This window comes from Chamaea fasciata, unplaced genomic scaffold (genome assembly GCF_029207755.1).
Source record: "Chamaea fasciata isolate MVZ Bird 193981 ecotype frontalis unplaced genomic scaffold, bChaFas1.0.hap1 SCAF_7, whole genome shotgun sequence".
Taxonomy (NCBI): Eukaryota; Metazoa; Chordata; class Aves; order Passeriformes; family Sylviidae; genus Chamaea; species Chamaea fasciata.
The window spans coordinates 55721648-55749524 of record NW_027094092.1 but is presented as its reverse complement, the minus strand read 5'-3'; the positions used below and the strand labels follow the sequence as shown (position 1 = coordinate 55749524).

The 27877-nt window shown below is 41.8% G+C and overlaps 2 protein-coding genes across 3 annotated transcripts in view; one reads left to right on the top strand and one right to left on the bottom strand.

Annotated features, from left to right (window-relative positions):
* The window catches only part of BRF1 (BRF1 RNA polymerase III transcription initiation factor subunit), a 172939-nt gene that overhangs the window by 61274 nt on the left and 83788 nt on the right, over window positions 1-27877 (top strand). The window contains exons 4-7 of the mRNA XM_066188970.1: window positions 7720-7751; window positions 16701-16773; window positions 25906-26055; window positions 27648-27741. Of these exons, the coding sequence (XP_066045067.1) occupies window positions 7720-7751; window positions 16701-16773; window positions 25906-26055; window positions 27648-27741 (349 nt within the window). The remainder of the gene's footprint in view (window positions 1-7719; window positions 7752-16700; window positions 16774-25905; window positions 26056-27647; window positions 27742-27877) is intronic.
* Window positions 18700-22174, bottom strand: BTBD6 (BTB domain containing 6). Of its 2 annotated transcripts, XM_066188972.1 has the most exons (5): window positions 21592-22174; window positions 21041-21338; window positions 20740-20830; window positions 20337-20455; window positions 18700-20090 (listed from the first exon to the last, which is right to left on the bottom strand). In XM_066188972.1, the coding sequence occupies exons 2-5, from the start codon at window positions 21247-21249 to the stop codon at window positions 19058-19060; spliced, it is 1452 nt and encodes a 483-aa protein (XP_066045069.1). In that variant the 5' UTR covers window positions 21250-21338; window positions 21592-22174; the 3' UTR covers window positions 18700-19057. The 2 variants fall into 2 exon arrangements, with proteins under 2 accessions (XP_066045069.1, XP_066045068.1); XM_066188971.1 differs by having other exon boundaries at window positions 21041-22174.

The window sequence follows — 27877 nt, the reverse complement described above, 5'->3', positions numbered from 1 at the left end:
AAAAAAATTTTTTTTTTCTTTTGCTAAATGAGTGACAGTGTTTTATGTGTATGATATTAGATCATTGCCTATGCCTGAATAAATTATGTCCACTGATCGTGGCAGGAAAGCAGCATCTGAGTTTGTGTGCGTGTCCCAGTGCGGGGACAACAGCTGCCGTGCTCCCATCTCAGCAAAGGTCTGCTGAGATAATTCACCCAGGAGCACTTAATACCAGTGCATTTGCCTCAGTATGGGTATGAAAGCTACATACCTTGGCTCCTGGCATGGGAAATGTAAAACATTCTGTGTCCACAGAATTTGGCTTTACTCTGATCTAATTGAGCACTGTAATGCTACTTTTTTAAAGAAGTGTAGGTGAGGTGAGTGCTTACTGTGGGTAAAACCAGAGTGGTACTGTGACAACTCTCGTACAGGAACTGTGTTTCTACTTATAACAAGGGAGGTGTTATCAGTTTTATAACATTTTGGGTTGCTATAAAGCAGTTACTCTGCAGTAACTGCTTACTTGTTTTTTCTCTTTCAGATGAGGTAGGCCTTTGTGTTTTGGCGCAAGTGGGGAAAACTGTGCAAACTTTAAAGAGAAATTTGAGAAGCTGGGATGGGTGACGGAGAGATTGTCTCAGGCTCTAGTTTTGGAGAATGCTTTAAGCCGCTGTGAGCTGGCACAGCCTCAGACAGAAGTTATCTTGCTTTGGCCTTGCTTTCTCAGTCCTCCCTCAGTCCATCCCCTGCCTTCTGTCAGCCCAGGTGTTTATGCAGTTACATGTGAACTGGGGAGTTAATCCAGCTGAAAGCAGGCAAAGAAAAAAAGAAAAGAAAAACCTGTTAATTTCAGGCAGTTCCTTTGGCTGGTTTGCCATGTTGCTACACAAATAGCAGCCATGGGGAGGGGGTAGTGATGAACTTCAATCAAGCTAGTTATGACAGGGTTTGGGTTTTTTCTTTTCTTTCTTTTTTTTTTTTCATATTTTTACATATTTCCAAACTCTTGTGTTTGGAGATTTCTGAAAAAGCAGAGTGTCAGGCTCATGACTCTGCTGGTTTTCCTCTGCCATCTCTGAGCAGGCAGTGATTTTCCTTTGCTGCTTCTCTCAGCCAGCTGCTTCATGTTTCCAAATGTGTGCATTGCTGCTGTGCTGAATACTTGAGAGGCATCTCAGAATAGTTCTTCTAAGTCTGCACCTCTGACTTCTTTGGAACTTTTCTTTCACTGCTGGTACAAAAGTCATAACCTTTATAGACTCTGTGCACACAGAAAAGAGAGAGAACTGAACTCCTTTACATTTACTTAAATCTTTACTATCAATGTCCTCCTTCCTAGGTTCTTTGTAAAAGTCCACTTTATTATCACATTGTCACTCTGTGCAGATTTTTGGACTGTGCACTTTCATAGCTGCTTGTGTTTTCTGCAGTGATTTTACAATTTATTCTGGTTTCTTTTCACCCTTGCAGCTTGAGCTTTGCTCCTTTCCTGCTACCTCTCTCCCATTCTCATCTGCCAGCCCTGCTCTTCTTTTAAGTTCTTCCTTAAACCTTGCTTCTCCTAGCAACCTCTCTTGTTTTCCCTCACCAGTGCTTGTTCAATTTACTGTTCGGGGACGGGGTCTCTCTTTCTTGTTTGGAGACTTTTTGTTGTTTGAATATAGCCAACTGTTATTTATACACGGCCATATCATTCAAGTTGAAGATTAACCTCATGTCTCTCAGAACTTTAAAATTAATATTTACATTTTCATTCTATGCTTAATTTTTCTTTTCCCTAAGCAAATATACTAACTAGATTAATCTTTCAGGGGCTTAGTATGGATATTCTTTGCATATTTTATCCCTTTGATACCCTGTATAATTGCAAGTTGACTATACAAGCATTCTGAGACAAGAAATGTATCTTTTCCTTTTTTTTTCTTTTCTGTTGTGTTGCACTGTGTTATAAATTTACATGTGACTATGTAAATACTTGGCACTACCCCACGAAGCAGGTTTTTTACTTGAAGTCAGTGACACTGGGAGCACAGCTTAGCCCCAGTTCTTTGAAGACCACGTTCTCCAAGGGCAGAGTTTTCAGAAGTGCTGAACGCTCGCTGCATATTCAGCCAGCCTGGGTGCTTTGGAAAATGTTCCTCTAAATGGCAGTGACTCTGAAGACAAGTACTGAGAAAAGCAGGAGCAGTAATTTAGGAAAGAGCGAACTGTACGTGCGTTGGAGTCTGAAGGTTGTTGTAGCTTGCAGGTCTTGTATCCCTCCTGTCTGCAGCAGCCCAGATTTGTCTGCAGCTGCTGGAGATGCAGCTGGGGAGAGCTGGTGTCAAAGGTCTTAGGTGAGCCAGAAAGCCCCACTTGTAACCCTTTCAGTTAATGCCAGGGAATCAGGCAGGCTGAATGCAGCCCCAAATGCCTGTCTGCTCTCTGATCTGCCTGGTGCTTGCACGATGCTGAATTACTGCTGCTGACTTTGCCTTAGCAATGCAGGTGGTGAGGCTGCACATGCTGAAAGAGAACTGCTTCAGAAACATCCTGATAGACTTGGGGAATGAGTGGGGTACTGCTTTTCAGTTTCAAATTGGGGATTTTAGAATACAGAGTTTAGGGCAATACACTTCTATGAAACACAGCCATACAGCTGTGTGCAAAGAAGAAAAAAACCCTGCAGACCAAAATGCAGTTCTTTTTTTATCATGCAGTAATCTACACATAAATAAAGATTGCTTTTTCTAAAACCAGCGTTTGTGCTTAGCAGTTTCATTTGTTAAATGCTGTTTTTTATTTGTGTACTCGAGTGCAGCCTGTGCTACATGGACTTCTCTGCAGAGGCAAAATTGGAGAAGGGAGACATTTTGGAATCTGGCTCTGAAGGGATTCAGCCTCGAGGCAAAGCTTTCATTAGACCTGTCAGAAATGAGTTTTCTACAAAAGAATTGAGTTTGGGTATTATTTTCTAATTGTTTTAGTTCGGTGTCATTGGAAAGAGAAATGTTTACTTTAAACATTTCGCGTTGTCAGTCAGTCTCAGTTAATAGCTAATTAAAATGGTGAAAGTTTGTAAAGCAGCAGAGGTGCAAGCCTGATAAGTTATAATCAGCAATCATATGGTGTATGAGATTATGGAAGGGGAAGATCGTGAATTGGGTGTCGATCTGAAAGGCTAAAAACTGGGTTCTGGGCCAGCCAAATGCTATCACTAGTTTTTCCCCCTAATTCTGTGTTCACCCTCCTTTTTGTCTTATCTCCTTGTGTTTGTTAAAAAAAGTGCTTCTGGGAAATTCCCATTTGTTATTTAGTTTATCCAGAGCTGTGACACTGAAATTGCAAATATTTCTTTCCAGTAAAAACTTGAGAAAATTTTGTTTTAATACTCAGATTTTTTTTTCTTTTCAGATGTGTTTCTTATTAAGCTTTGCTTTTTTATTTGCATCCGAATTGCTGCTGTTGAGTACAGAAAGTGAGATTATGTTTAAATATTTTATATATTTAATGGATCTGGATATAGCTTTTGTGAGAAACAGAAAGGATTTTAGCTTAAGCTGAATAAAGGTGACACTTCATTACAGTCAGCAGGACTTTTATGGATGTCAAATTTCTGCTGAGTGGCTTGCAGTCACAGTTCCTTGGCACTAGTCCTCCTTCCATGGTATGGCTGCTTTTGTAGTAAGCTTGTAAAAATAAGTAAAAAATGTTCCAAGGGTAACTTAAAAAAGCTAAGTAACTAACTAAAATAAATACTGGACCCTTTGTCTTCCCTCTGCTTCTTAATACAGGCCTGTCTCTCCCAGATACGACATCCTACACAATGGAAAAATTTTGAAACACAGTATGAAATAATCTGAAAGTTTCCTGATTATTGTAGATTGTCAGACATTAAAGATTTTAACTTTTTAAAGATTTTTTTTAGGAGGGGTAACAACTTTATTGTAAATGATAGTTGTTATTTTAACGGTGTCTTGTGCAGTTTATTCCTGCAAATGGCAGGTTTCCCTCTTGCTAGATGTTATTATGGAAAATCAGGGGGATTTTGCTGCCCAAGTACTTGAGGATTGCTGGAGTATGTAAAATGTAGGTCTCTCTGAAGTACAAATGCATGTTTGTTTTGGTATTTTGGGTTTTAGGTTTCCGGTACTATTCATTTCTTCATGAACTTTTGTTTCCTCTGGTGCTGAGAATGAGGTCATTATTGCTATGAATCATGGAGCTCTCATATTATCCACAGATTTTTGGATTATAAAGGCAGAAAGGGAACATTTTGGCCACTCTGTCTGACCTTTTGCATCATGCTGGCCAAAGGATTCCCTTGAATTTAATTTTTTGACATAATGCCTTTAGACTTATCTCATTTTGATGTAGACATTTAGACATTTCTAGTGATGGACAGTCAGTTGCATACCTTGCTGAAACTTGCGTAAAGAATTAATAGCAAAGTTAAAAGTGTTAATGCTTTTTCTTTTCAATTTTTTTTTTTTTAATTTGGGCACTTTTATAACCTAAGTCCCTTCGTGTTATTTGCATGGGTATGTCTACAATACCAGTAGCTTTCCATCCCTTTAGGAGCTTTGCCATGTGGGTAGCAGTCTCCATATGTGAAATGACCATTGTTTTCTTCCAGCCTCAAAGAAAACATTTGTCTTACGATTGTATAATTTTTGAATACATATTAAGTATTATCTGCTGTTTTCAGCTGTTGTTGTATGTTCTCCTGAACTGTTCCAGCTCTGAAAAGAAGTTTGAAAACAACGGCCTGTTTTTACAACTACTTCCTGCTGATAATCGTGCCCACAATATTCATAGTAAAGGCCAACCCAGTGCTACTGCATGACTCAAGTTTCCCCTTTTGCTTTGCTGTAGTAGCTACACATGTAATCAGGGAGAGAGATTGCTGGAGGCTACCTTAAATGAAATCCAGAAGTGCCACATTTTTACTGTGACCTTTGCTTACAATTTTCAGTGGACATGTGAGCTAACTTCTCTAAGGAGCAAGGGACTGTGTGTTAAAGCATCTGTAGTGTAGTTCTAAACTGATTCAGAGCTCTCTGAACCCTGCTACTGAATTTCCCAGCTCCTTAGCTCTGATCTTGTGTCACTATAAATGCATCCCATGCACTCTGTTTCTTCTTGGACAAAAAGGTGGAGTTGTTTTCCTTACAGTAATAAAGCCAAAGCATTTGTAATGTGTTAGTAAGTTTAGATTTTCCACCAAAGGGTATTTAAAAGTTTGAGGAGCTTGAAGAATATTCTGGTATACAGATTTCATGACTGTAACTGAAATGCCAGGGTTAAAAAAGCACCTCTCCAGCTCCCCTAAAATCTGAATTAGCACTGATGCTCCTTCTGACTCCTCCTGTCTCCACTGACAGCAGCCAAGCTCTAGGACCACTCAGTTACTCACTTTGGTGCCTCAATAACCGATGAGATGCTTTTTTTTTGTGTGTGTGTTTTGGGGTTTTTCCTCCTAAATTGTGGTGAGATCTATCAGATATGAGTGATAGTTTTACTTTGTCTCATTGGGGACGGTATCTCAGGGTGGGCATAGAATAATCAAGCACTTCAAGTCAATAGTGAGCTGAGAACATTTTCAGACTTAGAATATTTCTTGAGCACAAAACTGGCATTGTGATTTCTTCCTAGATCTGTCTGATGAGCTGACAATTATTATGGTTCCTTGGCAATTGCATTGCTAAAGTCTTTCCATTTTCTCTTTTTTCACTTTAAAAAAAAAATTGCACTGAATTCAGTATTTCTCTGTGTAGATTTCTAAGCTGTGTATTTTACAGATGGTTTTTGTTAGCAGTTTCCTTTACTGTGTTAAAATTTCAGATTACAGTAATGTCTTGCATAATACTACCTATAATGGATTTCTGATTTTTTTTCAGAGCCACACTGAATTTTCACCTAATTAGCTACCCAGCTATGCTGTGGGTTTTTTTTTAATTTGGAAATTAATTTCCACCAAATAATATTAACATAATGTATTAAATTTTGTAACAAATTTGGAGTACATTCATACAATTTCAAATGCAAACTAAGGGTAGAAATGCTCAAGGATAAAAGTTCTTAACAGGGAAAATGTTTATGTATAAACTGATTACGTTATCTGAATTACTCTCCTTCCACAGCTGATAATGTTTAGGAGAAATGTGAACTCTATTACTCTGGCTTACTTGAAGAACATTCACTAATACTTACGTTACCACAGTGTGCACCAAACTACACCGATGTCTCTGCGTTTTATTTAATGCTGGATTTCTTAACACATAGCTGCATACAAAAACCTCACATACAGCCCTGAATACATGTTTTCTTTGCTTGCCTCACCCTCTCCCCTTCTCTCACACTTTACCTTGACACTCCTTTTAATAATAAAACCAGAACCTTTTTACAACAGGTAAAGCCACACCTGAGTAGCTGATAGGAGATCTGGCATGTGCTCATGAACAGCAGTAAAAGGGCTACCTTTGCACTTTGGGCTTTGTGGTGCCTTTTTTTTTTTCCTCCTCTCTCTCTATTTTTGATGCTGTTTAAACAATGCATTCGTAAGTGTGCTTGCTTTCAGTTAAATCTAATGGAAACTTGTAGTGGTTTGGCTTGTTTTTAGCTATTATGTTTTCCAAGAGTGCCCATAATGAGTAGATGGTGACCTAATATTTTGCAGCAGCACAGGATATCAGTAAGGGAGTGAAAACTGAAAGGTAACAGCTGATTTGCTTGGCTGGGGAAGGGAGTAGCCCAAGCAGCTTTCCCTTTCCAGTTCTTTGATTGGTCCTCATAGAAGAGGACAAAAAAAACTTTATTTCAGTTTTTTTAGTTTGCTCTTCCATCTGATGATGCTTAATATTCTTAAGTGTAATATGAATATTCTATCTCGATGCTGTTACTGGTTTTAGTTACCATAGAATAATAGAATGGCCTGAGTTGGAAGGGACCTTGAAGATTATCTCGTTCCACCCCCTGCCATGTGCAGGGACACCTTCCACTAGTCCAGGTTGCTCCAAGCCCCATCCAAGCTGGCCTTGAACACATCTAGGGATGGAGCATCTACAGCTTCTCTGGGTAACCTGTGCCAGGGCCTCACCACCCTCACACTAACAGATTTCTTCCCAGTATCCAGTGTAATCCTACTCTGAATTTGAAGCCATTCCCCCTTCTCCTGCACTGCAAGCTCTTCTCCATCTTGCTTGCAGGCTCCTTTCCGACCAAAAGCAATTAGGTCATCCCAAAGCCTTCTCTTTTCCTGGTTGAACAACCCCAATGCTCTCAGCCTTTCCTCATATCAGAGCTGCTGTATCCCTCTGATCATCTTGGTGTCCTCCTCTGGAATCTCTCCAGCAGCTCAGTGTTCCTCCTGTGCTGGGATCCCAGTGGATGCAGCACTGCAGGTGGGCTCTCAGCCGAGCACAGGATCCCTTTACCACTGGATCTGTCTCGGGCTGCAGGATATGGTGAGTATTGTAGGTCACACAAGTGGTTGCCTTGTTCTTTGAGACCATCACTTCACAGAGACAAGTTGAGCAGCAAATTCAGCAGGTGCTGGCAGGGTGTTTTGGGCAGCTGAACAATTAACTGGATGTTGGCTGTTAGCATAAGTGGTGAATTGACCTAACCCATATTTGGTTTCTTTGACAGTTAACCTGGATTTATTTCTTCTCTTTCTTTGGCTTGCTAATGAAATGAAATTAAGAAATACTGTCACATTCAAGAAGCGTGTATATTCCTTGACTTCTTTCACAGACATGTTACTTGACCTCAGCGACCTTCTTCAGGTATTGTACTCTTTTTTAATTTGACTTTTTTTTTTTAAATTGTTAAAGTTTAAGATGTTTTTTAGTTTTTCTGTAAAAATCCTGAGTGGAAAATCACTGGGGTTGGAAATGTGAGTAATTTTTCAGTACAATTAAATGTCCAAAACTTTTTTTGCTTTTAATGCTGCAAATAATGTAGCAAGAGTTAGTATGATCCTTTCATCAGGATTCAGAGTCACTGCAGTGGCACAGGGTCAGATGCTGCATATTTTTAAAACAACAGTTGTTGAAGACAGAAATAACCTTTTTGGTAGGTAATGCTGTGTAAATGTATTCGTGCACTTCAGAACTGTGTTTTATAATATGTATTTTGAGAGAAATACGAACTTGCTCTGTCTGTGGAAATAGAAAGCTGTACTGACATATGTTGTCTTACCCTCATTCTCTCTGTTACAACTGTTTTACATACAATGCGAGTAGGTTACTTGCATCTATTTTTGTCCTCCCAGCTGTCTTGGTAAATGGCATCCCTCTGAAGACTATTTATTGCTTGAAGCAATCTGCTGGAATTGCAATAATCAAATGAATGTTTAATTCTGAAATTTAGTAACTTTCTTCTCTTTTCTAAACTCTGATTGAATTATTTTGATTGCTCACGACCAAACAGTACATGTGTAGAATGGGAGGTTTGTTTCCTTCTAAACACAGGTAATTTTTCATGGTGATGGTTTTGAAATAGAATGATCACAGTAATATGAAGAATAGTCACAATGTGAACTAGAAGAGGTATTGTATCTGTAAGAGGAAAAGGAAAAGATGTATCGTCAGCAGAAACAGACAAGAAAGATTGAATGATTTGTCTTTTCCCCTCTGTGCATTCCAGCCAGAAAAGATGCTGAGATGGGACTTATGAGGAACAAAAGGTTAAAGAGGGGTAACTGAGAAGATGGGAGAGACAGAAATGCATTACTAGTAGGGAGATAATCAACCCCTGAAAGAGAAAAATCCAAGATTTAACTGCATTTAACTGTATCTTCTGATACACTGTCTTCTACTTTATGGCTTCTTTGAGGTGAATCTGAGCACACGGGAATGTTGAATGTTATTGTTAACTCTACCTATCCAGAAAGTCCTGTTTAAGAATATGTAAATGACTTTCAGGTTCTAGCTTGATATTTTTTTCTCCTACCCCAAGTCTGTTTAAAAAAAATCAAACCCCCACAAACAAAACCACAAACCAAACAGAAAACCACAACTACAAACCAAGAAAAAAAAAAAAAAACCCTAACAAAAAAAAACACAGAACAAAAAAACCCCAAAAAACCAAAAAAACCACCCAAACCACCTTGGTAGCAAAACATTTGTGGCCCAGGCAGAAAATTTCAGTATATTCTGTTTAGATTAGTCTTTGCCCACAAAACCTGGACCTAAAAAAGAATTAGTTTATTGAAAATACTGCATTAGATAGTACTATTTTACCTTGAAGTGCCTCTTTTTTTCAAGGACTGCTCTCCCATCCTGAAGTTAGGATATAAGTGTCCTTAAGGAAGAAGAGTTGAGAGCAGTAGTAGGAGTGGCAGTGGTATTATTTTTCTGAATTATTTAATTTGTTCATACTCATCTGTACAAAATTTATTATAATGGTCCAGGTAACTGATTTTCTTGGTGAAATGAGAAAGATGTTGATTTTATATCCAAAAAAATCGCATCTGAATCTAAAAAATGAGCTACTGCTGACCTGCACCAGCTCTTGCTTAGAAACTAATAGCAAATGTTGAGATTTTTCTTCAGAATGTTCTCGATGCAGCTCAGTTGCAGTGGGAGGTGAGAGACCTGCAGAGCTCTTTGTCATCTGGCTGCAGGAATTTTTTAAGAAATTCACCACAGGAAACATCCTTACAGATTGTCTTCATGGAGGCTGCTGACTGAATTACTGAACACCCTGAAATAGGTTGTGGTGCATTTGAGAGCCAGAAAATCATAGAATCATTAAGAGTGGAAAAGACCCCCAAGATCACTAAGTCCAGCTATGAACCATCACCACTAAACCATGTCCTGAATCTGCTGTTACCTGCAACTCAGTGTTTGTGTAAAGACCTGTCTTCTATTCTTTCTCTCTTGATGATCTGTTTAGCCTTTTCTTTTTTTCTAAAAAAGGTGTAGATGAATCCTAAGCATGACCTCTTAGACTCTGGTTTTAACTTGTACCTCTCTTCCTATCTTTCTGGAGTTACTTTGGGACTTAAAAATATTAAAAAAAAATAAAAAGCTGTCCCCCTAGAGATAATGTGCTTTTAGGATAGTATTGTGCTGCTAAAACTTAGCAATAGAGGAGACTAATTTTCACTGTTAATGGCAGTCTGTGTAAAAAGTTGTATCAGTTTTCCTCTTATGCTGATGACTGGGATGTGGGAGTTTGTCTTGTTCCACTGGGGAACTGCTGCATTTTCATAATAACTTTTGGAGCTTCAAAATTGCTGCCATCTTGGGAAAAGACAAAAAGTGTTCTTTTTTTTCTTTTTTTTTTCTTTTTTTTCTTTTTTCTTTTTTTTCTTTTTTTCTTTTTTTTTTTTCTTCTTTTTTCTCTTTTTCCTTTTTCTTTTTTTCTTTTTTTTTCCTATTTTCTTTTTTCTTTTTTTCTTTTTTCTTCTTTTTAAATTTTTTTTTCTTTTTTTTTTAATTGGAAAGGCAATTTCCTTGATGTTTTATCTTTGTGTGAAATACATTTTATACCTTGTAAATCTGTTGAAAGTGTTGTTGAATCCAGAATTCCTCTGATACATTTGGACTTCAAAGCATGATCTGAAATGAACTGAAAATGTCCAGGGCACTGCTACAAATCAGGTGCCTTCCTTGTGCCGAGCAGTCGTGCTGCTTGTTGATTGAGTTGGAAGGACGACCAGCCATCAGTCTCTGACAGGGAAAGTACTTGCTTATATTTTCAGATCCTGCATTTTACTTGCAAATATAGTCCTTAGAGAGGTCTGCAATCAGCCCTTTTGTTTGCTTTTTTGTTAGTCCAATCGAAGCGACAGGCCTGGCTTGTTTAGGAGAGCTGCAAAGCCTGTCTAGCCTTGGCCAAGTTTAGGTTTTCTCCCATCTTTCCAAGCATCCCATTCCTTGCACCTGGAGAACTGTTTGGCTGAAGTTTGATCTCGGTGTGGTGAAAGGCTGCCTTTCACATCCTCAGAAAGGGCTGGGGTTTTTTTAGTCTCTTGTCATCTCCAGTGTCATGGTCTTTGCAATGGGGTCCTAAAAGACTTTGGGGAGGGGGCTTGGCAGTGCTCTGATCCCCAGTTTCAGCCTAATAGAATATAATTTTTAGCATGCCTTGTGGTGTGCCCTGCTGTTAAACAAGGCTGATGTTCTCGAAGAGCCAGGCTCTTTATAGGAGTGTGCAGCAGGAAAATTACCAGTGATGGATGTAATTAATTAAAATGAGATGTCTCTACTTGATATCAAGAAAAGGTTCTTCACTGTGAGGACAGCCAGATATGGAAACAGGTCGTTTAGAGCAGTTTTGAAGTTTTTATCCATCAAGGCTCTCAAGTTCCAGAGCAACCTGGTCTGTTCTTGTGCCTGAGCCTGCTTGGAGCAGGAGGTTGGGCTGGAGACCTGATGAGATCCATTCCAACCTGAACTACACTGTGGTTCTAGGTAAGGGAAGAGGATGCACAAGAAGTGAAAATCAGTAACTAGTACTTCCTTGGTCTCTCTTCCACTTCAAAACACAACTCTGACCCCTATTTCTTCATCTGCAGTTTGTCTAGTCAAGTAACAGTACTTGCTTGTCTAGAAGGACTTTTACCGTGACTTACTTTTGAAGACTTGTTTTCATTTTTTTACGCTAAAGGCAGCATTGGGCTCCCTGACTCCTCTATGATTGTTGCAAATTATTACCCTTTGACTTTCTTGTGTAGATGGTTTGATAATGGCTTTTTGTACTGCTGTGGTATTGGAGGAAGGGCTCTAGGATTGCCACACATGTCATTAGCAGGAGGAGAGTCTCCTTTGGAGTCCCCAGGCTGAAGGCAGTGCTTTAAAGCCTAGTATGAGAGGGAAGCTGCTTAATTTTGATTTGTGTCTCTTTTGAACGACAGGTTGACAGGCTGAGTTTGGCACTTGTTTGTATTTTTGTGTGTTACCTTTTGACTGCTCTAAATGCAGTATGGATCAAAAAAACCCAGGAGTTTCAGTTTATTGCATGGAGAAAGGTAAAATAGAGTATTCTTTTAAAGACTACTGGTTTGCTTCAGTTTTTAATACCCTTTGTTCATCTAAAGTTATTAACATGTTGACTGTATTTGCCTTTATTGCCCCTATGCAAATTGCTGTTGATTGAGTTAATTTAAACAACCTGGTTGGGACCTTCAGGCATTACTACACTAGAAATGTTAATAATGAATCAAATAACCACAGGTGCCTCTTTCCCCAGCAACAGACACTCTCCTTAAAAACTCATTTGCTTTTCATGCTTGCTTAATTATTTAGGCAAGCAGCCATGGATGTTTCACAGTGTGAATTCTCATCGTGTTCCAACTGCCCGGTCTTTGTCTTTCTAGAAGAATATCTTAACCACTGTCACATTTGTAGTACTTTGCCAGAATGCCACACTATGGTCATGAAAAGCCTTCTTGGAAATTGCTTGTAGAAAGGCTATTGATTTATAACTTTATGGAGCTTATGGTCAAACAAAATCTTCCATTCAGTGGTGGCAGCTTTATTTTTTGCTACTGTCCAGAAGTTAACGTAACCTGGTAACTGTATGAATGGGACATTCCCGGTTTCCCCAGGAGAGTTTAAAATTCTGGTAGGTGTTAGACTGATGAATTCCTGTGTTACTGGAAATGAGGTGTTTGTTGTTATTTCTGAAAGTGGAAGTACATTGGTATTTGTGAACAGATCAGGCATGATGTGAAAGCAAGAGGAAATTATGAAAGGATAAGGGTCTCTCTGGAAGTGTCCCTTTGAAATCAGTGTCTGGTGACTGACAGATGTGAAATGAAAAGACTGTCTCCAAAAAATACTGTGAAGGGCAAAGAGCATAACAAGTAGAAGGATCTTGTTGTGAAGATGTAACTGAATAATTGGAAGCTGTTCCTTCACTAAATGCCCCTTTTAATTAACATAATGTGTTTGATAATGAGAACAGAAATTAACTATTGGTAAAGGACAACATCTTAGAGAATCTTAAGGTCTCCTGTAAAAAGAGGTTTTTGCAGTGCCTTGGTGAGCACAAACCTCTTCTTTGTCTGAAAAATGTCTTCCTGCTAAAGAAGCTACTTGGTTTTTTTTGTGTTTTGCCTTTTCTTTTAAATAAAAAAATCTGTGATGAGTTTACATACTTGTAAACTTACTCTGTTAAATATGAGTTGAATGTAAGAGAATATGGTAAAAACTATCGGGCTACGCAGATATTTTAAAATCTCCCCTCTAACAGAGTTTGACACCCTTCTTTTGCTTTTGGTGTTGATGCTTAAACCTAGTGATTGCATCAAGTTTAGGAAATTTTAATATCTGGTGAAAATCTGCAAAAATAGAGCACAAGTCTTAAGAAAGTGTATGAAACAGTTGTCTCACTTCAGCAGTTTTGATTGGAGAGAGTTTGGAAAAATACTGTTTTTCAGTATGATCCTTTTAAATTAAGGGGAAAAAAGGCTGCAGTTGATGTGGTAAGCTTTAAAGCTGCACCAATTCAAGTTTAAGCCAGAGACATCCTTTTAGAAGGGCATTTTTGTTTATTCACCATTCTAAGAACTCATATAAAATTAGGTTTTATAAATGCAAATGTCATATGATTCTAAATTTGGAACGTTAAGCTTTTGATGGATTGGAGTATATGAATTTTTATAAGAAGTTCTTAATGAAGAAAGAACTAGAAATTAAAGTAGGCCTCTAAATTAATTCTCTTAATTTTCTAAGCTTAATGGAGTGCAGAAAAACCAAATGATGAGAGTAAAGAAAGACCCTCTCTAAATGCCTATTTTATGTCATATCTCTTCTATCACGGGATCTGTGTGTGTGTGAGTAATAGTTGAAATCAGTGATAGTGAAATAAAATTTTACTGAAAGGGCCACCTTCCACTAAACACAGAAGATGTTAAATACCATGTTCGAGGAGTTTAGTGGCATTACAGATTTCCGGGTGAACTTTATGCTGTCTTTAATTTTTCATTTATGAGAAGTGCCCCAGAACCTGTGAATATCTGTTAACTTTTAAAGTTGAGAAACATATTGTTTGAGAAGGCCTGAAGTCTTTTTTTTCCTACTGATTTGCCAGAAAAACCTGGAAGCAATTAAATATTCCTGATTCTTTTTGTGACCCTGGCATTAAAAATGTGTGAGCTTCATGAGGAAATCAATACAAATATGGACTGTACTGTATATTTTGCTTTCTTTCTAAATTGGTAGTAACCAGAAACTACAAAGAAATGGGCTTGTGAGCAAAGAAAAAAATTTCCTCATTTACCATTTCTATTTTAATTTATTATTTTGTGCAAATACACTGCCTGCACCTTGAAGTCAGTCATAAAACAGTGATGGTGAGGGTCAAGTGGAAAAGCAGGTTAGATTTAAGTGCATTACTTCTCAAATAAACCATAGATCAGGAGACTTTTAGTTATGCCAAGGAAAGAAGGATAAATAGTCATTGAGCACATTTATTATTCATTTGTCTTTGCTTTGGATTTAATTTGGCAATCACTTTGATTGTTAGAACTTCACTAGAAAAAAAAAATAATACCTGCTTCTTTACGCCTCTTCATATTTATTTGCTCTTTATTATTGCATTTATGGAAAGTTTGCTTGGGAGGAGTTTCTTGGAGAGCGACGTGGTTTGATGGTGACAAACATCAAGTATTTGGATGCCGTGACAAGGGGAAAAGCTAGAAGGAAAAATACTTGTTTGGATTAGAGTTTTATGGTTATATTTCTAGACTAATATGAGAGAACTAGATGCGTTTGTGAGGCCTCTAACAAAAACGTCATATGTACTTGGCTCCACTGAAGTAACTTTATTGATTTGTGCGGTGAAATCGTCCTTGCAGAACAAGATCTAAGTGATGAGGTCTAAGATTTATAGTAACTTGGTCGGCCAGCTTAGAAGGCTGAGATTACAGCCAAACACTCATTCTTTATGTTAATATTTTTTAGACAAAAGGTCAAAACAACCCGTTTTGAGCTTGCAGTGAATCTAAAGCCAACTGAAAGGCTGCAGACATTTTGCTTTAGTGATATCTGTTCTGTCTTAGTGGCTCATGGAAAATCACGCTCTCAGACTCCAGTATGAATTGCCAGATTCAGTAGGTGTGTATTTTTTTCAAATTTATAAAAGATTTGGTGACTTATTTCTTAGTAAATAGACTTTTCATTCAGATGGTATGTTTTGCTCTTTTCCTTCCCCTAGAATAGTGCTTCTATGTTGTCTGCTACTTCAGCAAGAAAAAGGGCAGTAAAATTGAAGGCTATATTTTTGCATCTTCTAGGCCAGTCCAACCATTGGTCAGACACAGCATGGAATACACTCACTTTTCACTAAATATGGGATGAATTACCATCATATCATGTATAATTGATTGCAAAGTCACTTTCAGGACATGTGATCATTCTGAGGATTTCTTTGAAGTTCTAATTTCTGATTTTTTAAAAATATATTTGAGAAAAATACACATTAAGAACATTTTCATGTAAACATTTTGAAGGGCTAGGTGAAAATAGGTCAGTTGTTTGGGGGTTTGGTTGTTGTTGAGATACATATATTTTAGCTAGCTTGGTAGAACCATCTTAACACTTGGGAAGAAAGCTTGCTTTTAAACTAAGGTTGGCAAAGCTCTTTGATGAAATGGAAAGAGTAATAGTTTTTTTAATTCTATAGGCTTGTACCATAATCATCACTCAGTTGTGGAATTGACTGCAAAGTAAATACAGTCATTGTCCAGGCACAGGAAAGAGAGGGGCAGTTTTGTTCCATAAAAGCCATAGAGTATATACCATTGTTCAAAACAAACCAAAAAAACCTACTTGCTTGGAGTGTAGGAGGATGGAGTTTTTCATACTAACCTTGACCTTTACATATGCCTTGGGGGAAGCAAGGTGTTCACGGAGCTCCGTGGGAATGTTTGAGACTGATTGGGAACTGGAATATATCCCGCCTTTCTTGCTGACCACAAAAACACATCTTAAGATAGAGAAAGAAAACTTCCTCAGACTTGTAAAATACAAATACGGTTGTCTGTGCTGTAAATTGCAAATCAGAGTATGAAGAGTAACTCCTCCCAGCAATTTACATCCTCCTGGGTGCAGCAGTGAAGAAGGGACAAGGGGCAGAGCTCTGTCCCTGGTGCCTGAGCAGGTTTGGTGTGGTTTAGGGCTTTTCTGATTTATTTATGTATTATTTGGTTTACTTTTTGGTTCTTAATGTTTTTAATGTGATCCCAAGCAATGTCCAAACAGCAAGATATGACAAATCACCCTTGGGGCATTTAACACCACTCCTTGATTTGGTGAAAAGTTTGGTGTGTGCTTGTGCAATACTTAATTATGCCACTACAGATAATCATGCAGAACTGAAATTTGCACTGACTTGTATTTGCTCAAGTTTTGTAATGGTACAAGATAAATGACACTTTATATATACTGATATTACATGGAAGTCAACTTAATGCCTTATGATGTAATGTGACAACTGAAAAACTACTACAGAGCAGCACTAAGCCCACTGAAGAGCATGATGAACAACTTTTTATAATTTTTTAAATATAAACTTATGATTTGATTTACAATGCTAATTTGTGCAGATTTTGACAAGCACTGAGTATTATCCTGTACATATGAATATTGCTTGTATAACTTGAATTTTTTTAAAGCAGGTTAAGATTTCAAAAGTTGGGGTTTTCTCCTTTCCATATAAATGTTCTATTAAAAACATTTGTGGTTTAAGATTTACATAATGCTTTTTTTGTCTTTTAATAGGTGAATGTCTATGTGCTGGGAAGAACTTTCCTTCTGTTGGCCAGAGAACTCTGCATAAATGCTCCAGCCATAGGTATTTTTTAGCAATTTGACTTTTGACTATTTGAGTCTTTTTTTCCTACGGTTACTTGAATATGTATGTATGTATGTATATATACATAGTATTGTATATTAATACCCAAGTAGTAATTTATCGTGAAGCTGGAATCAATCCAGGCAGAGGAGCATTGCTGACTATAAGAGCCTGTTCTCCTTTATGTAAGAGCTTTTTTGGACCTAGATGCTGTTTTCTTTTGCAAATAGTTTTGTTGCTTTTTCCAAGAGTAATTTGGGCTATACTAAGACAATGGACTGACGTGTAACAAATTTGTGTGTGTCAGCAAGCTCCTACAGGCCTGTCACGCTTCAGTTCCTCAGATGCAACATTTGATAAGTATTTGCCAAATTTACTATCTGTCCATCACCTGTAGCTGAGCTGTTCAGTGCTTGAAATACAATTGGCTTGGTGGAAAATGAGAAGCAACTTTTTCCAAACATATGAATAACTTCTGATAAATCAACACTGAAATCATAACTGTGATAGGAAGGTGGGTTTTAACATGTCAAAAGGGTGTAGAAGCCATTCTCTAGGTGGTGGGTTTAAGCCAAGGGAATTTGTGCCAGTTCCAGTTTAAAGAGTGCATTTATAGTGAGGTCTTGTGACTGTTACCCACCTCTGCGTAGGAATTATCTGCCTGCATCTTTACCCACTCTCACTCCCACTCTCCTTAATCTGTACCGAGAGAAATCAGATGGCTGTGTTGCAGAACAACACAGGCACATACACCCCTTCAGCTGTACTGGGGCTGGCACAGGACTGCTGCCTTTGCAGCAAGGGGAGCAGCTCACACACAGGGAGCATCCATCGCCAGCCACAGCAGCGCCCAGGCAGTGCGGCACCGCGCAGCCCTGCGGCAGCAGCACCGCTCCACTTCTGCTACAGGGATCTTGTTTTCAGCAATTCACTTCCCTTCTTAGTTGTCATTACTTTTTTGGTCTTTTTTTTTTTTTTAAGAGAGAGAAAACAGGCGGGATTTGCATTGCAGCTTAGTTTCAAGGTGAAAATTAATGCAGCTTGGGAAAAGGCAATCATGTTAGATGTAGAGGTGCTTGTTATACACAGAAAAAATACTGGTTTAGACTGCTGTTTGAGTACTCTCTTCCAAGATCATCCTAAGATTTATAAAATCCAGTAAATATTTCTGATTGGCTCAGCTGTATGATAATGAGACCTTTGAGAAAAAAATAAGTACTTTTATCACTGAGAAAAGTACTAGCATAAAATGATTGCTGATAATGCCGGAGACTGTGTTTTCCAAAAAACATAGAGCAGGAAGAATGATCCGACAGCCTTTTTTTTTTAAGGTGGCTTATTTCTAATTAGTAATCTTAAGCGAACGTAAACACCATCTTTCAAGTATTTTTCTAATGCCTGGTGCTCTGTTTAAGGATAGGATGTAAATTCAGATAGCGTCTGCCAGTAATACAGCCCTGGGCTAAATTTGTGATGCAGCCTTGTCACTGAATTAATTAACTTCATCTGTGTGTCTTGACTCTGGCCATTCAAGGGGGGGATGTTGTTTGACAGGTGCAAGTGGCAGTGTTGCTGTTTGGTGGGCAGGCTGGAGGTTAACAGAGATGCTGCATGTGAAGGGGCATTAGGCGTTTTCAAATATAACCACAGGATGATTTTGATCAGCTTTGATTACAATGATGGTTGTCTATCTTCAGCTTGGGCAACACACAAAAAACCCTAAGCTTCCTCAAATGTCAGCTCCTTTTCTCATGAAGGGAAATTAAAGGCTGCTGATGGATAGTTTCAGTTATCGAGAGAGGGAACTTTCCTATTTGCTGGGTGTGGATGCACACAGGGACCAGACTAGAGTGTCATCACCCCTGTTAGCTGTACATGAATTAACACACACGAGCCATAAGGTCAGCAAAGATCAAGTACACAGGATTTAGGGCAAGTAAAAATGTTTTATATATCACAGATTCATAAACTGCTCTAGTTTAGAACATTCTGTTTGAGTCAGCTGCAGTCTGCAAGTTAGTTATCTATATACAAAATAAATGCACAGTACGTGCAAAATTTAACATTTTTCTGCATGTTGCAGTCTTAATAATTAAGTCAAATAGCTTACGAATAAATAAAATAAGATTAAATTCAAGAGCATTCCTTCACTTATTTGTATAGCCTGATGTAGCAGATAGGTAAGTAGCATAACATTCCATACTGCTGCAGAGTTCGTAGTAAAACCGAAAAATCCCTTAATGTGCATCATTGCAGCACTGGAATACAATCAAGGTGAAATGCATCATGCATAGAAAATGAGCTCAGGTATTTGTCCTCCTTGTACTCCGGTTCCATTAGTACTGTCCGAGGAGCACTGGAACTGGAACGTCACTTTCCCGCACTGCACTTCAGTCATTCCCTCTTGTCCAAAGTAACTGAGTTCGTTACCATCAAGAATAGCACTTACATTGTAAAACGTGTCCTGCTCAACCTGCACGGGGTGTTCAAACCACACCGAGAAGGTGTTACTGGAGCCGTCGGAGGTAAACTTTGTCAGATTTTGAGCAAGGACAACACCTAAGCGCTTCAGTTCGATTTTGACGCTGTATTCAGCTTTGCCACAGCTTGACCCATACAATCCCAGTCCTGCTATAAATATCCGTTTGTCTACGGCAAACTGAATACTGTCACATCGCCCCCGGTACCTCCACTGATTGCTGCGATACGCAGACGACTGAAACCGATGGCAGCGCTGAGGCACGAGTCCTTTTCTTTTCGTCAGGGGGAACTCTAATTTGGGTTTATTTGCGGCTGTGTACCATAGGAATATGTTGTGAGTCTCCTCAAGGGTGAGGATGTCGGACTGGGCAGCTCCGTTGGCAAACTCTTCCAAAGTCATGGTTGGAATCCGCACCAAGTACAAAGCTTTTCCTAATACATTCCTCTTGTTGCGTGGCGTAACCGGCAGCCCTTGCCTTTTGCATTCAGCCTCTGCCCAGTTGAGAACAGCCTCGAAAACTACCACTTCCTTGGTGTTGAGTGCTTCCCGGGTTACAATGATCTCTAGTGTTTGTTGATCTATCTCACAGAAGCCCTCTGACTTCAGTGCCATTTCTGCCTGAGCATCAATCACTTCCCAGCAGCGCTGCGTCAGCTCTGGCTCCTCGAAGAGCCTGCTCTGAGACAGCAGGACACAAGCGTTCTTCGCTTCTAAGCTGGTCTCCAAAAAATTGACGCAAGCCTTTGCTAGGGCCGGCACGATGTACTTCTTGGCAGCATAGAGTGTAGCCAGAACTGTGTCAGCTTCCAGGTCTATTTCATCACTATACATGTACCTAGATTGGGGGGGGTGGGGGGGAGGAGGATGAAAAAAAATTAGTTTCTCAGGGTTAAAAAAAAAGTAGGCCATGAAAATAATCTATAGTCGTCTTTGCTGGCAGTGAATCTGACATTCAATATTTGTCAGCACATTAAGTAAACAGCAATAAGTGCATATTGCACAATGTCAATTAGGAGATGTATATTTTATAAGCTACTTTGATTCTGTCCATGTAATTAGCAGACTTATAGTGGCCACTTACTTTAATAGGATTAGAAAGGCTGCAGGTTCCACATCTGGTATATGGATTTCAGATTTGACCTCTGCGAGATCGCCATAAAACATAGCATAGAAGACAGAGCTACCAACTGCCAAAACATACTGGAAAATAAAGAGAGAGAAGCCTCAGTAACATGGATCAGGAACAGCTGAGCGTGCTGGCTTTCCTAAAAGCTACATTTAGCGAAAGTTACAAGCTGCAGTGGAAGCAGAACACTGCCTTAGAATGCTCCTTTTAATTTGCAGTGCATGTGAATTACTTCTGGGATTAGACAACAGCTATAATTAGGGAAAAAAAAAAAAAAAAAGTGGAATCTAGTTGTAAGGCAGGGGGAGAAGGCGACCTGCACAGCAGCGTTAAAAAGCCAAAAATTATCCGCACAAACCTTATGGGCAGGAACTTTCTTGGATGCCCCTGGCGGGCCCACGATGAAGTGAACGTCAGCCATGAGTTCGTTATTGAACATCAGCGCGTTCCTGCAAGCAGGGGAGGGGGGAGAAGCCCCGTTAGCCGCGGGCTGCCCCTCGCCCGGTGCCCCAGCCTCCCGCCGGCGGCCCCCGGGGCTCCAGCCCATCCATCCCTGCGCTCACGCCTGGCCGGGGCGCAGGTGCACAGGGCGGGCGCCTCTCTCTCTCTCTCTCTCTCTCCCGCCCGCCCGGGGAGGGTCCGGCGGGCCTGGCCCTTACCTCTCCCGCAGCGTGGGATGGAAGGATTGCCAGTTGGCGCTCTCCAAGTTGTTGTTGTTGAGGTTTTGGAGCTGGGGCGGCGGGGGCGGCTGGGCGCTCTGCTGGAGCTGCAAGGCGTTCTTCTTGCTGTTGGCAGCGGTGGCGGCGGCGGCGGCGTTGCTGTTTGCAATGTTAGTGTTGGTGCTGGCAGGGTAAAGTTCTGCAGCCATCTTCTTCTTCAGGGACAGGGGCACTATCTCATAGCATCCTGGCACCTTGCCGTTTGACCTCACACTCTTTTTGGACTTCTTTAAGGTCTCTGGAAGCAGAAGAAAAAAAGTCAAACACTTCATGATCCTGCCATTGAGGCAACCAGGGGGCAGTGGCATGAGCAAGAGAACTAACAGATCCCAAATGCGAGTCCCACTATCAGGATATTTTGTACGCTTCTAGATGCAGGGTGGCCTTTGGTTTTTTTTTTTGGAGTGTGCGCCCGCTCTTTGGTTACCGGCCCGACGCACCTTTCCGAGGGGAAAGGGGTGATGCTGTGTCGGATCAGTGCCAGCGCTCACCTTGGCTTGTAGGGGGGTCCCAGCCTCCACGGCACTGCCACGACTGCAGCGGGGAGCCCGAGCGGGGCCGGCAGGCAGTTCCTCCCCCGAGGAACGGGGAGAGAAAAAATTAAAAAATAATTAAAAAAGGAAAAACCAAAAAAAAAAAAAAAAAGGCCAAAATCCAGCAACAAAACCCCAGGAATCCGGCAGAGGCAGTGGGTCAGGAGCGAGAGTCAATCCACAAATCCTCCGAGTGCAGCAGCCCAGCGAGGGTGAAGCGCAGCCAGCCGCCCGATCCCCGCTGCCAGCGTTCCGCTCCGTCCTTCGCGGCCCGGCGGGGGCACATCCGCGGCAGCCGGGCCGAGCCGAGGCGGCGGCTCCCTGCAGTCCCGCTCCCGGGCGGCCCCGCCGCCGCTCGCACCAACTTTGCTCCGGTCCCCGCGGCGGCCGCCACCGCTGCTGCTGCTCCTCCGCGCTCCTCCCGCCCGCGCCAGGGGCGCTGCTGCCCGCGGGGCGCCCCGGCTCCTCCGCGGCGGGCGGGAGCGATGCGGCGCTGCCCTGGGCGCTCCCTTGGCGGTGGGATGCAGCGCTACACGGCCGGGCTCGGCGCGGCTCTGCCGGGCCCTGCCTCCGCCTCCCGCACTAAGAGGCAGCGGCCGCGCCGCGCGTCACGGCCGCCGGCGCCAATGGCGAGCGCCGGGGCGCGGCGGGGAAAGGGCCGCCCCCCGCCCCGCCGCCCGCCCGTCATCCGCCCCCCCGCGCCTACGTGCGCAGCGCCGGGCAGCCGCCGGCAGCGAGCCCCGCGGTACCCCGCGATCAGTGCCCCCGCGCCGCCCGGGTTCCCCGCTCCGGCCGCGGCGGGACAGGCGCGGAGGGACGCGGGGCAGCGCGGAGGGACCGCGGCGGGGCGGAGGGGGCGGCCCCGAGCGCGCAGCGCCGTTCCCGGGCGGCCCGGGCGGGGGCGCCGCCGCTCCGCGCTGCGCTGGGCGGGGGAGCCGCGCTGCCCCGCGGGGCCGCCGCCCGGGGCGCGGGGGCACGGCCGCGGCGGGGCTGCCCCACCGAGGGACGCTGCCGGGGCTCCTCCGCTTTCCCCGCAGCCGCCGTGCCCCGTCTGTGCGCGCCCTCCCCGCTCGGGCTGTCCTGTCCGTCCTCCGGGATCGTTCGGCGAGGACTGTCCCCCCAGCTGTGCCCGTTCCCGGGGGGACCTGCGGCGGGGATCGGCTGTCGCTTCGCTGCGGGCCTGCCGCTCTCGGTGGGGAGCACTCTTTCGAGCACAATTCGAAATTGTTCTTACATCCTTCTTAGTGACTGTGTGGCATCAAAGTTCTTCCAAAAGTCCAAGTTCCGAGGCAGTATTAGGATCAGGAGAGAAGGGAAAGTCTTCAGCAAAACTTTCTTAAAACATGAAATAATGTTTTTCTTGTGATCTGCTTCCCCAAGATCCCCTTTGAGGAAAACCAGTTGGGTTTTTCCCGACTCTGACTTGCTCGCTTGTTGGAGGGGTTGTAGCCGCAGAGGTCACCCAGAGTCAAAGGGGTCCCTCCTGCGAGCCGGGCGCCCTCCGCGCCCCCATGCTGCCTTGGTGCCCCTGGAAAGAAGCAATGTGTTTGGGTTTTGCAACTTGTAACATTTCTTACTTGTTTATTTTCAAATGTTTGCATCCATGCAGGACCTTTCTGTGATAACTTGGGCCCAGCTTCTGCTTTACATGTTCACTGTCTTACTTTTTTTAGTTATTTTAAGGCCTGCTAATTAAAACCCACCCACGTATTCATTTTCTGACTAGTAGCTTCAGAATTCAAATTAACGATGTGCAATGTTTTGTCAAATGACCTGTGGGCATGAATGCCAGCTGAAATGTCTGAATAGGTACAATGCAAATGTGTAAATGCTCCCGAAATTCAGCTCTGAAGCTCAGAGAAAGAGCTGGGAGTTGCTCCTTGCAATCTGGTGAGGTATGTGGTGAATTTACATCTGACATGTTTTGTCTAATTGCGATAATTCTGGTCCAATTTGTAGTATTATTAAACTGGCCGAAGTTTAGTCCTATAAAGTTTGACTCCACATAAATAATGGATCGATTGAAGGGTAATAAATGAAAAAGAGGTTTCCCTAACGATGAGCCTCTTCGTTTGCATTGTGTACTACTATTATTAATTCAGTCCAATTACCAGAGGATACCCCAAACAATGGTAAGTGTAACTGTTGTACCTCTCCAAAGCGAGCTATTGAAGATTACTTGATTTGTGCTAAAGCAAATAACAGGATTACAAAGAAACTTGCCAGGGGACCGAGGCCTTAGGTTGTAGGTCCCTTCCAAAGATGCCAGGTGGATTTTCCCGAAATGGCCAGGTTTAAATATCTTCAGGTTATAGTATGTCAGCTAACAGGGTGGCCTGAAGCATTTCCAACTGTTTCAGCAACGACAGGATTAGTTATTAAACTATCTTTGGAACAGATAATTCCAAGATACGGGATTGTGGAGGCAATAGGCTCAGATAGGGGAACTCATTTTACACAAAAGGTTCTTCAAGGGGTTGTGACTGCTTTAGGAGTACAATGGAACCTCCATATCCCCAGAGCTCGGGCTGGGTTGAAAGAATGCATGGAGAAATGAAGAAACACCTTTTGAAGCTGGTGATGGAAACCAAGATGCCATGGGTACGGCTCTCGCCACTGGCTTTGGCAAGAATAAGGGCCAGACCCGGAGGAGATACCCAGTTACATCCCTTTGAACTGATGTTAGAATTCCTTACCCTTGTCATTCTCAACCTTGTGCGGGGTGGAAATAAGTGATGTATATTTGAAACAATATGTGGCCAGGATACTGTCTGCTCTGTTCTGGCGGCTGCAGGAGCTGAAGCTGGGCACTCTTCGGATAAGAAGAGAGGGAAAAGCAAACCAGGCATTGCTTTGTAACATCACATGTGTTCCTGTAGTGCCAAGAGCAAAGCTAAAATGTATAGCCAGGCTATGGCTTCTGAAAGGTTGGAGTTCTTGTGGAATTTGGAACATGTCATTTATCTAGAGCAGAGCTTTATAAAATCGTACTTGGAAGTGCAGAACACCTATCCTTAGAATCACAGAGATTGGTAAAGTTCTAAACCTTTGATTTTTCGGGTCATGTTTGGGAGGAGACTGCAGTTTGGAATTTCTTCAGTTTTGAGGGAGTTTGATGTTGGAAGTTCTTGCTTTGTAAGTGCTTTCATTTAAATGCTTCTGCGGGGCTGACAGGCATTATCACCTATGGTGTGATCTTGGTAATTACGGATAGCAACAGGGCATCATTGTTAGAACTTGGTGTTAAGTGAAACTGCTTTGATTAGTTGTAAATCCCTAAGATTTTTCTAGTGTTTTGAGCTGAATTTTCATCTTTATCGGTTTAAGTGCTCACATAGGGGATCAGCAGAGGAAATTGAGTTGAGACTAATAGTTAACAATTTACCGTACATCATGGATTTTCGGTCAAGTGATAAAAGGCTGGCAGGAAATGAGAAATTGATATCTCAACTAAGAGTAAACATGTGTTAAGTGTAGCTTTTACAAGATTGTTTGATAAATTATAAATTGGTTTAGGCAGAGCACAATCTGTACTGACATATTTTGGTTAGTTTGGAGCTGAAAACACCAACGCTTGAAGTAAGTTCATAGATCTGGAGGCAGATCTGTGGCTGATGTGAATTGCTATAGTGCAAATGATGTTAATTGGGTTCCAGCACTTTATGCTGATGGAAGTCTGCCTTAGTGTCTGTAATAAACAGTATTTTGTATTCTTGGTATGTGAGTCTGAGAAGATGCTGGAATTAACTTTGAAGGTAACTACATTTTTGTTAGGGAGGATTTTAAGCAAATGATTTTTTTTCAAGCTTAGTTGGTAGTTAGGTTTGAGATGAAACATGCAAGTTACTTTGTTACTTTTCAAGAGGTGTTAGAAGAGAGACGCTAGAAGTTTTGGGAACAGGTTAGAAGTTTAGAGCCTAAAATCATGTCCTCATTCTGCAAAAGCTTTTGTAAATGCTTCAGTTTGGGCATGATTTCCCTGATACCAGTAACACTGCTCACATGTCGCAGTCAGCATGTGCAGCCTTGGATGGTGGAAATCAAGTAAGGATGTTTGTGCAGTGCTTTAAAGATCTCCTGTTTATAGAGCAAAAAATTATTTTGTTTTCGGTTATCTAAGAAAGTGCTTCTAAAGCTTAGTGGTAGAGGATCTGCCCAGCAGCACAGTCTGTGTTTGCTGAGGTGAAGCCAGACAAGCACAGCAGCCTCGCTGCACTGCATTTCCTAAATCGATGTTTGGCTTAGATATAATTGTGTTGCTTTCTGTTGCAGATCCGTGTTTGTATATTCCCCGATTTGCACACATGCTGGAGTTTGGGGATAAGAACCACGAGGTGTCCATGACGGCCCTGAGGCTGCTGCAGAGGATGAAGAGGGACTGGATGCACACAGGCCGCCGGCCCTCGGGGCTCTGTGGAGCGGGTAAGTCACAGCCTGGCTGTGTCCCTGCCCCCGCAGCAGGTGGGATGGGTGAGCCTGGAACAAATGAGGGCTTCCCCTTGTCACTGGTGATACCCACCTTCTAGGGGTTTTGTTCTGTCACACGTCTACAGATTATATAGGTCTTCATCGAAATAGTTTCTGAAACTGTAACTTCATTTTTGCCCCTGCTCCTACAGTACTTGCTCGGACTCTTTGTAGCTTACAGTTTGAATTTTTTTTTTAAACTCCTTTGTGGAGCTTTTCTTGCCCCCACTCTGCAGGCTCTAGCTGCTAAAAGGTTTTTTTGTCAGCTAAAATGACACCATTAGTGCAAGTACTTTGATTTGTGTCTTTACACAGAGTCTTATGCAAGAAGTGCCCTCTTTGACCTGTTTTGTGAAATTATTTTTCTCTCTTTCTTCATCTTTTTCCAAGATCCATCGCTGTCATGATGCTTGCATAAAACCTGTGGGTTTGGGAGGGCCAGGTTAAAAGATAGTAGCCAGTGGGGTCAGAGTAACATAGAGTGTAGGTAGTCACAGAGTTCATGTGTGAACTTTATTTTATTTGAAAGATCTTACATGTGTATGCATAAATGAGAAGTAATGCTCAAACCTTTGAGAACCCAGGACTATGCATTTTTTTTAACATTTCTAGCCCCTTTTTGTTAATAGTACTTGATTGTTGCACATTGCTAGAAATTTGAGTGTAGGCTATGGGAGAGCAGTCTGCTCTTTGATGCGCTACATGGGCTGTATCCACACAAGCAAGTAATTTAATTCAACAGGCACGGATCAATAGATGGAAGCAGGTGGTGCTGAGCCCCCTCCATCCATCCATCCAATATGCAGCTCATGTGTTGGGCTGTGGACTGGGTTTAGTTTGGTTCCGTGGCATAAAAGTCTATGCCACACATAGCTCGAATGACCAGTTGTTAGGTCAGCCCTGATGTACCCGTGCTCGTGGTATTAAACACAATACCAGAAGTGGAGCTCTGGTTTAGTTTCCTCTATAAAAAACCACTTTTTTTATGCTTAAAACTGCTCTGTGCAGTGAGCTACTGCATGATGAGTGGGGGTGGTGCTTCAAAACAGAGCTGGTGCTCTGAATCAACACACCATGTAAATGCAACTGGTTATCTGGCTGTGCAGATGGTCTTACAGGAGAGCACTTGGACACCAGCAAGACAGGGAGAGTAGTGGCAGTAATGAGGAGACCAGCTTAGGCACATATAGTGTTTCTCTGGAGATCTTTTTATTCAGGACAGAATTCAGTGAGTTCTGCTAAAAAGATGGTAACTGAAAATAAGTGATCACTGTAATGTTCTTGTGCTGTAGATAACCATGGTTTCCCAAATGTTAAAGCACGGTAATTTTCAGGGTGCAACTTGCACTCGGCTTAGTGGATAGAAAACTAAGTTGGGTGAAGTCAAGTCCATCTGCAGTATTCATAGACACAGCTGAGCATAGGCATTTACAGCTCTTTGGCTGAAGGCAGGGGCCAAGAGAGGGTATAGTTACCTGAGTATTTTCTGCTTTTCTTCAGGAAATTTCCCTCTTTTTTGATACTAACTTTCTGTGCTTGTTCTCTAGCTCTGCTAGTGGCGGCAAGAATGCATGATTTCCGACGGACTGTTAAAGAGGTCATCAGGGTGGTGAAGGTTTGTGAGTCTACATTAAGGAAAAGGTCAGTGCAGTCTTACTGCTTTTATCTTTCGTTTACACTGCTGAACAGTGATATAGTCCGAAATAAATGTGCCTTGGAGAAAACCGGGTTATTTTCCTAAGTGCCATGAATCAAATAAGTATATGTTTTAGCTGGT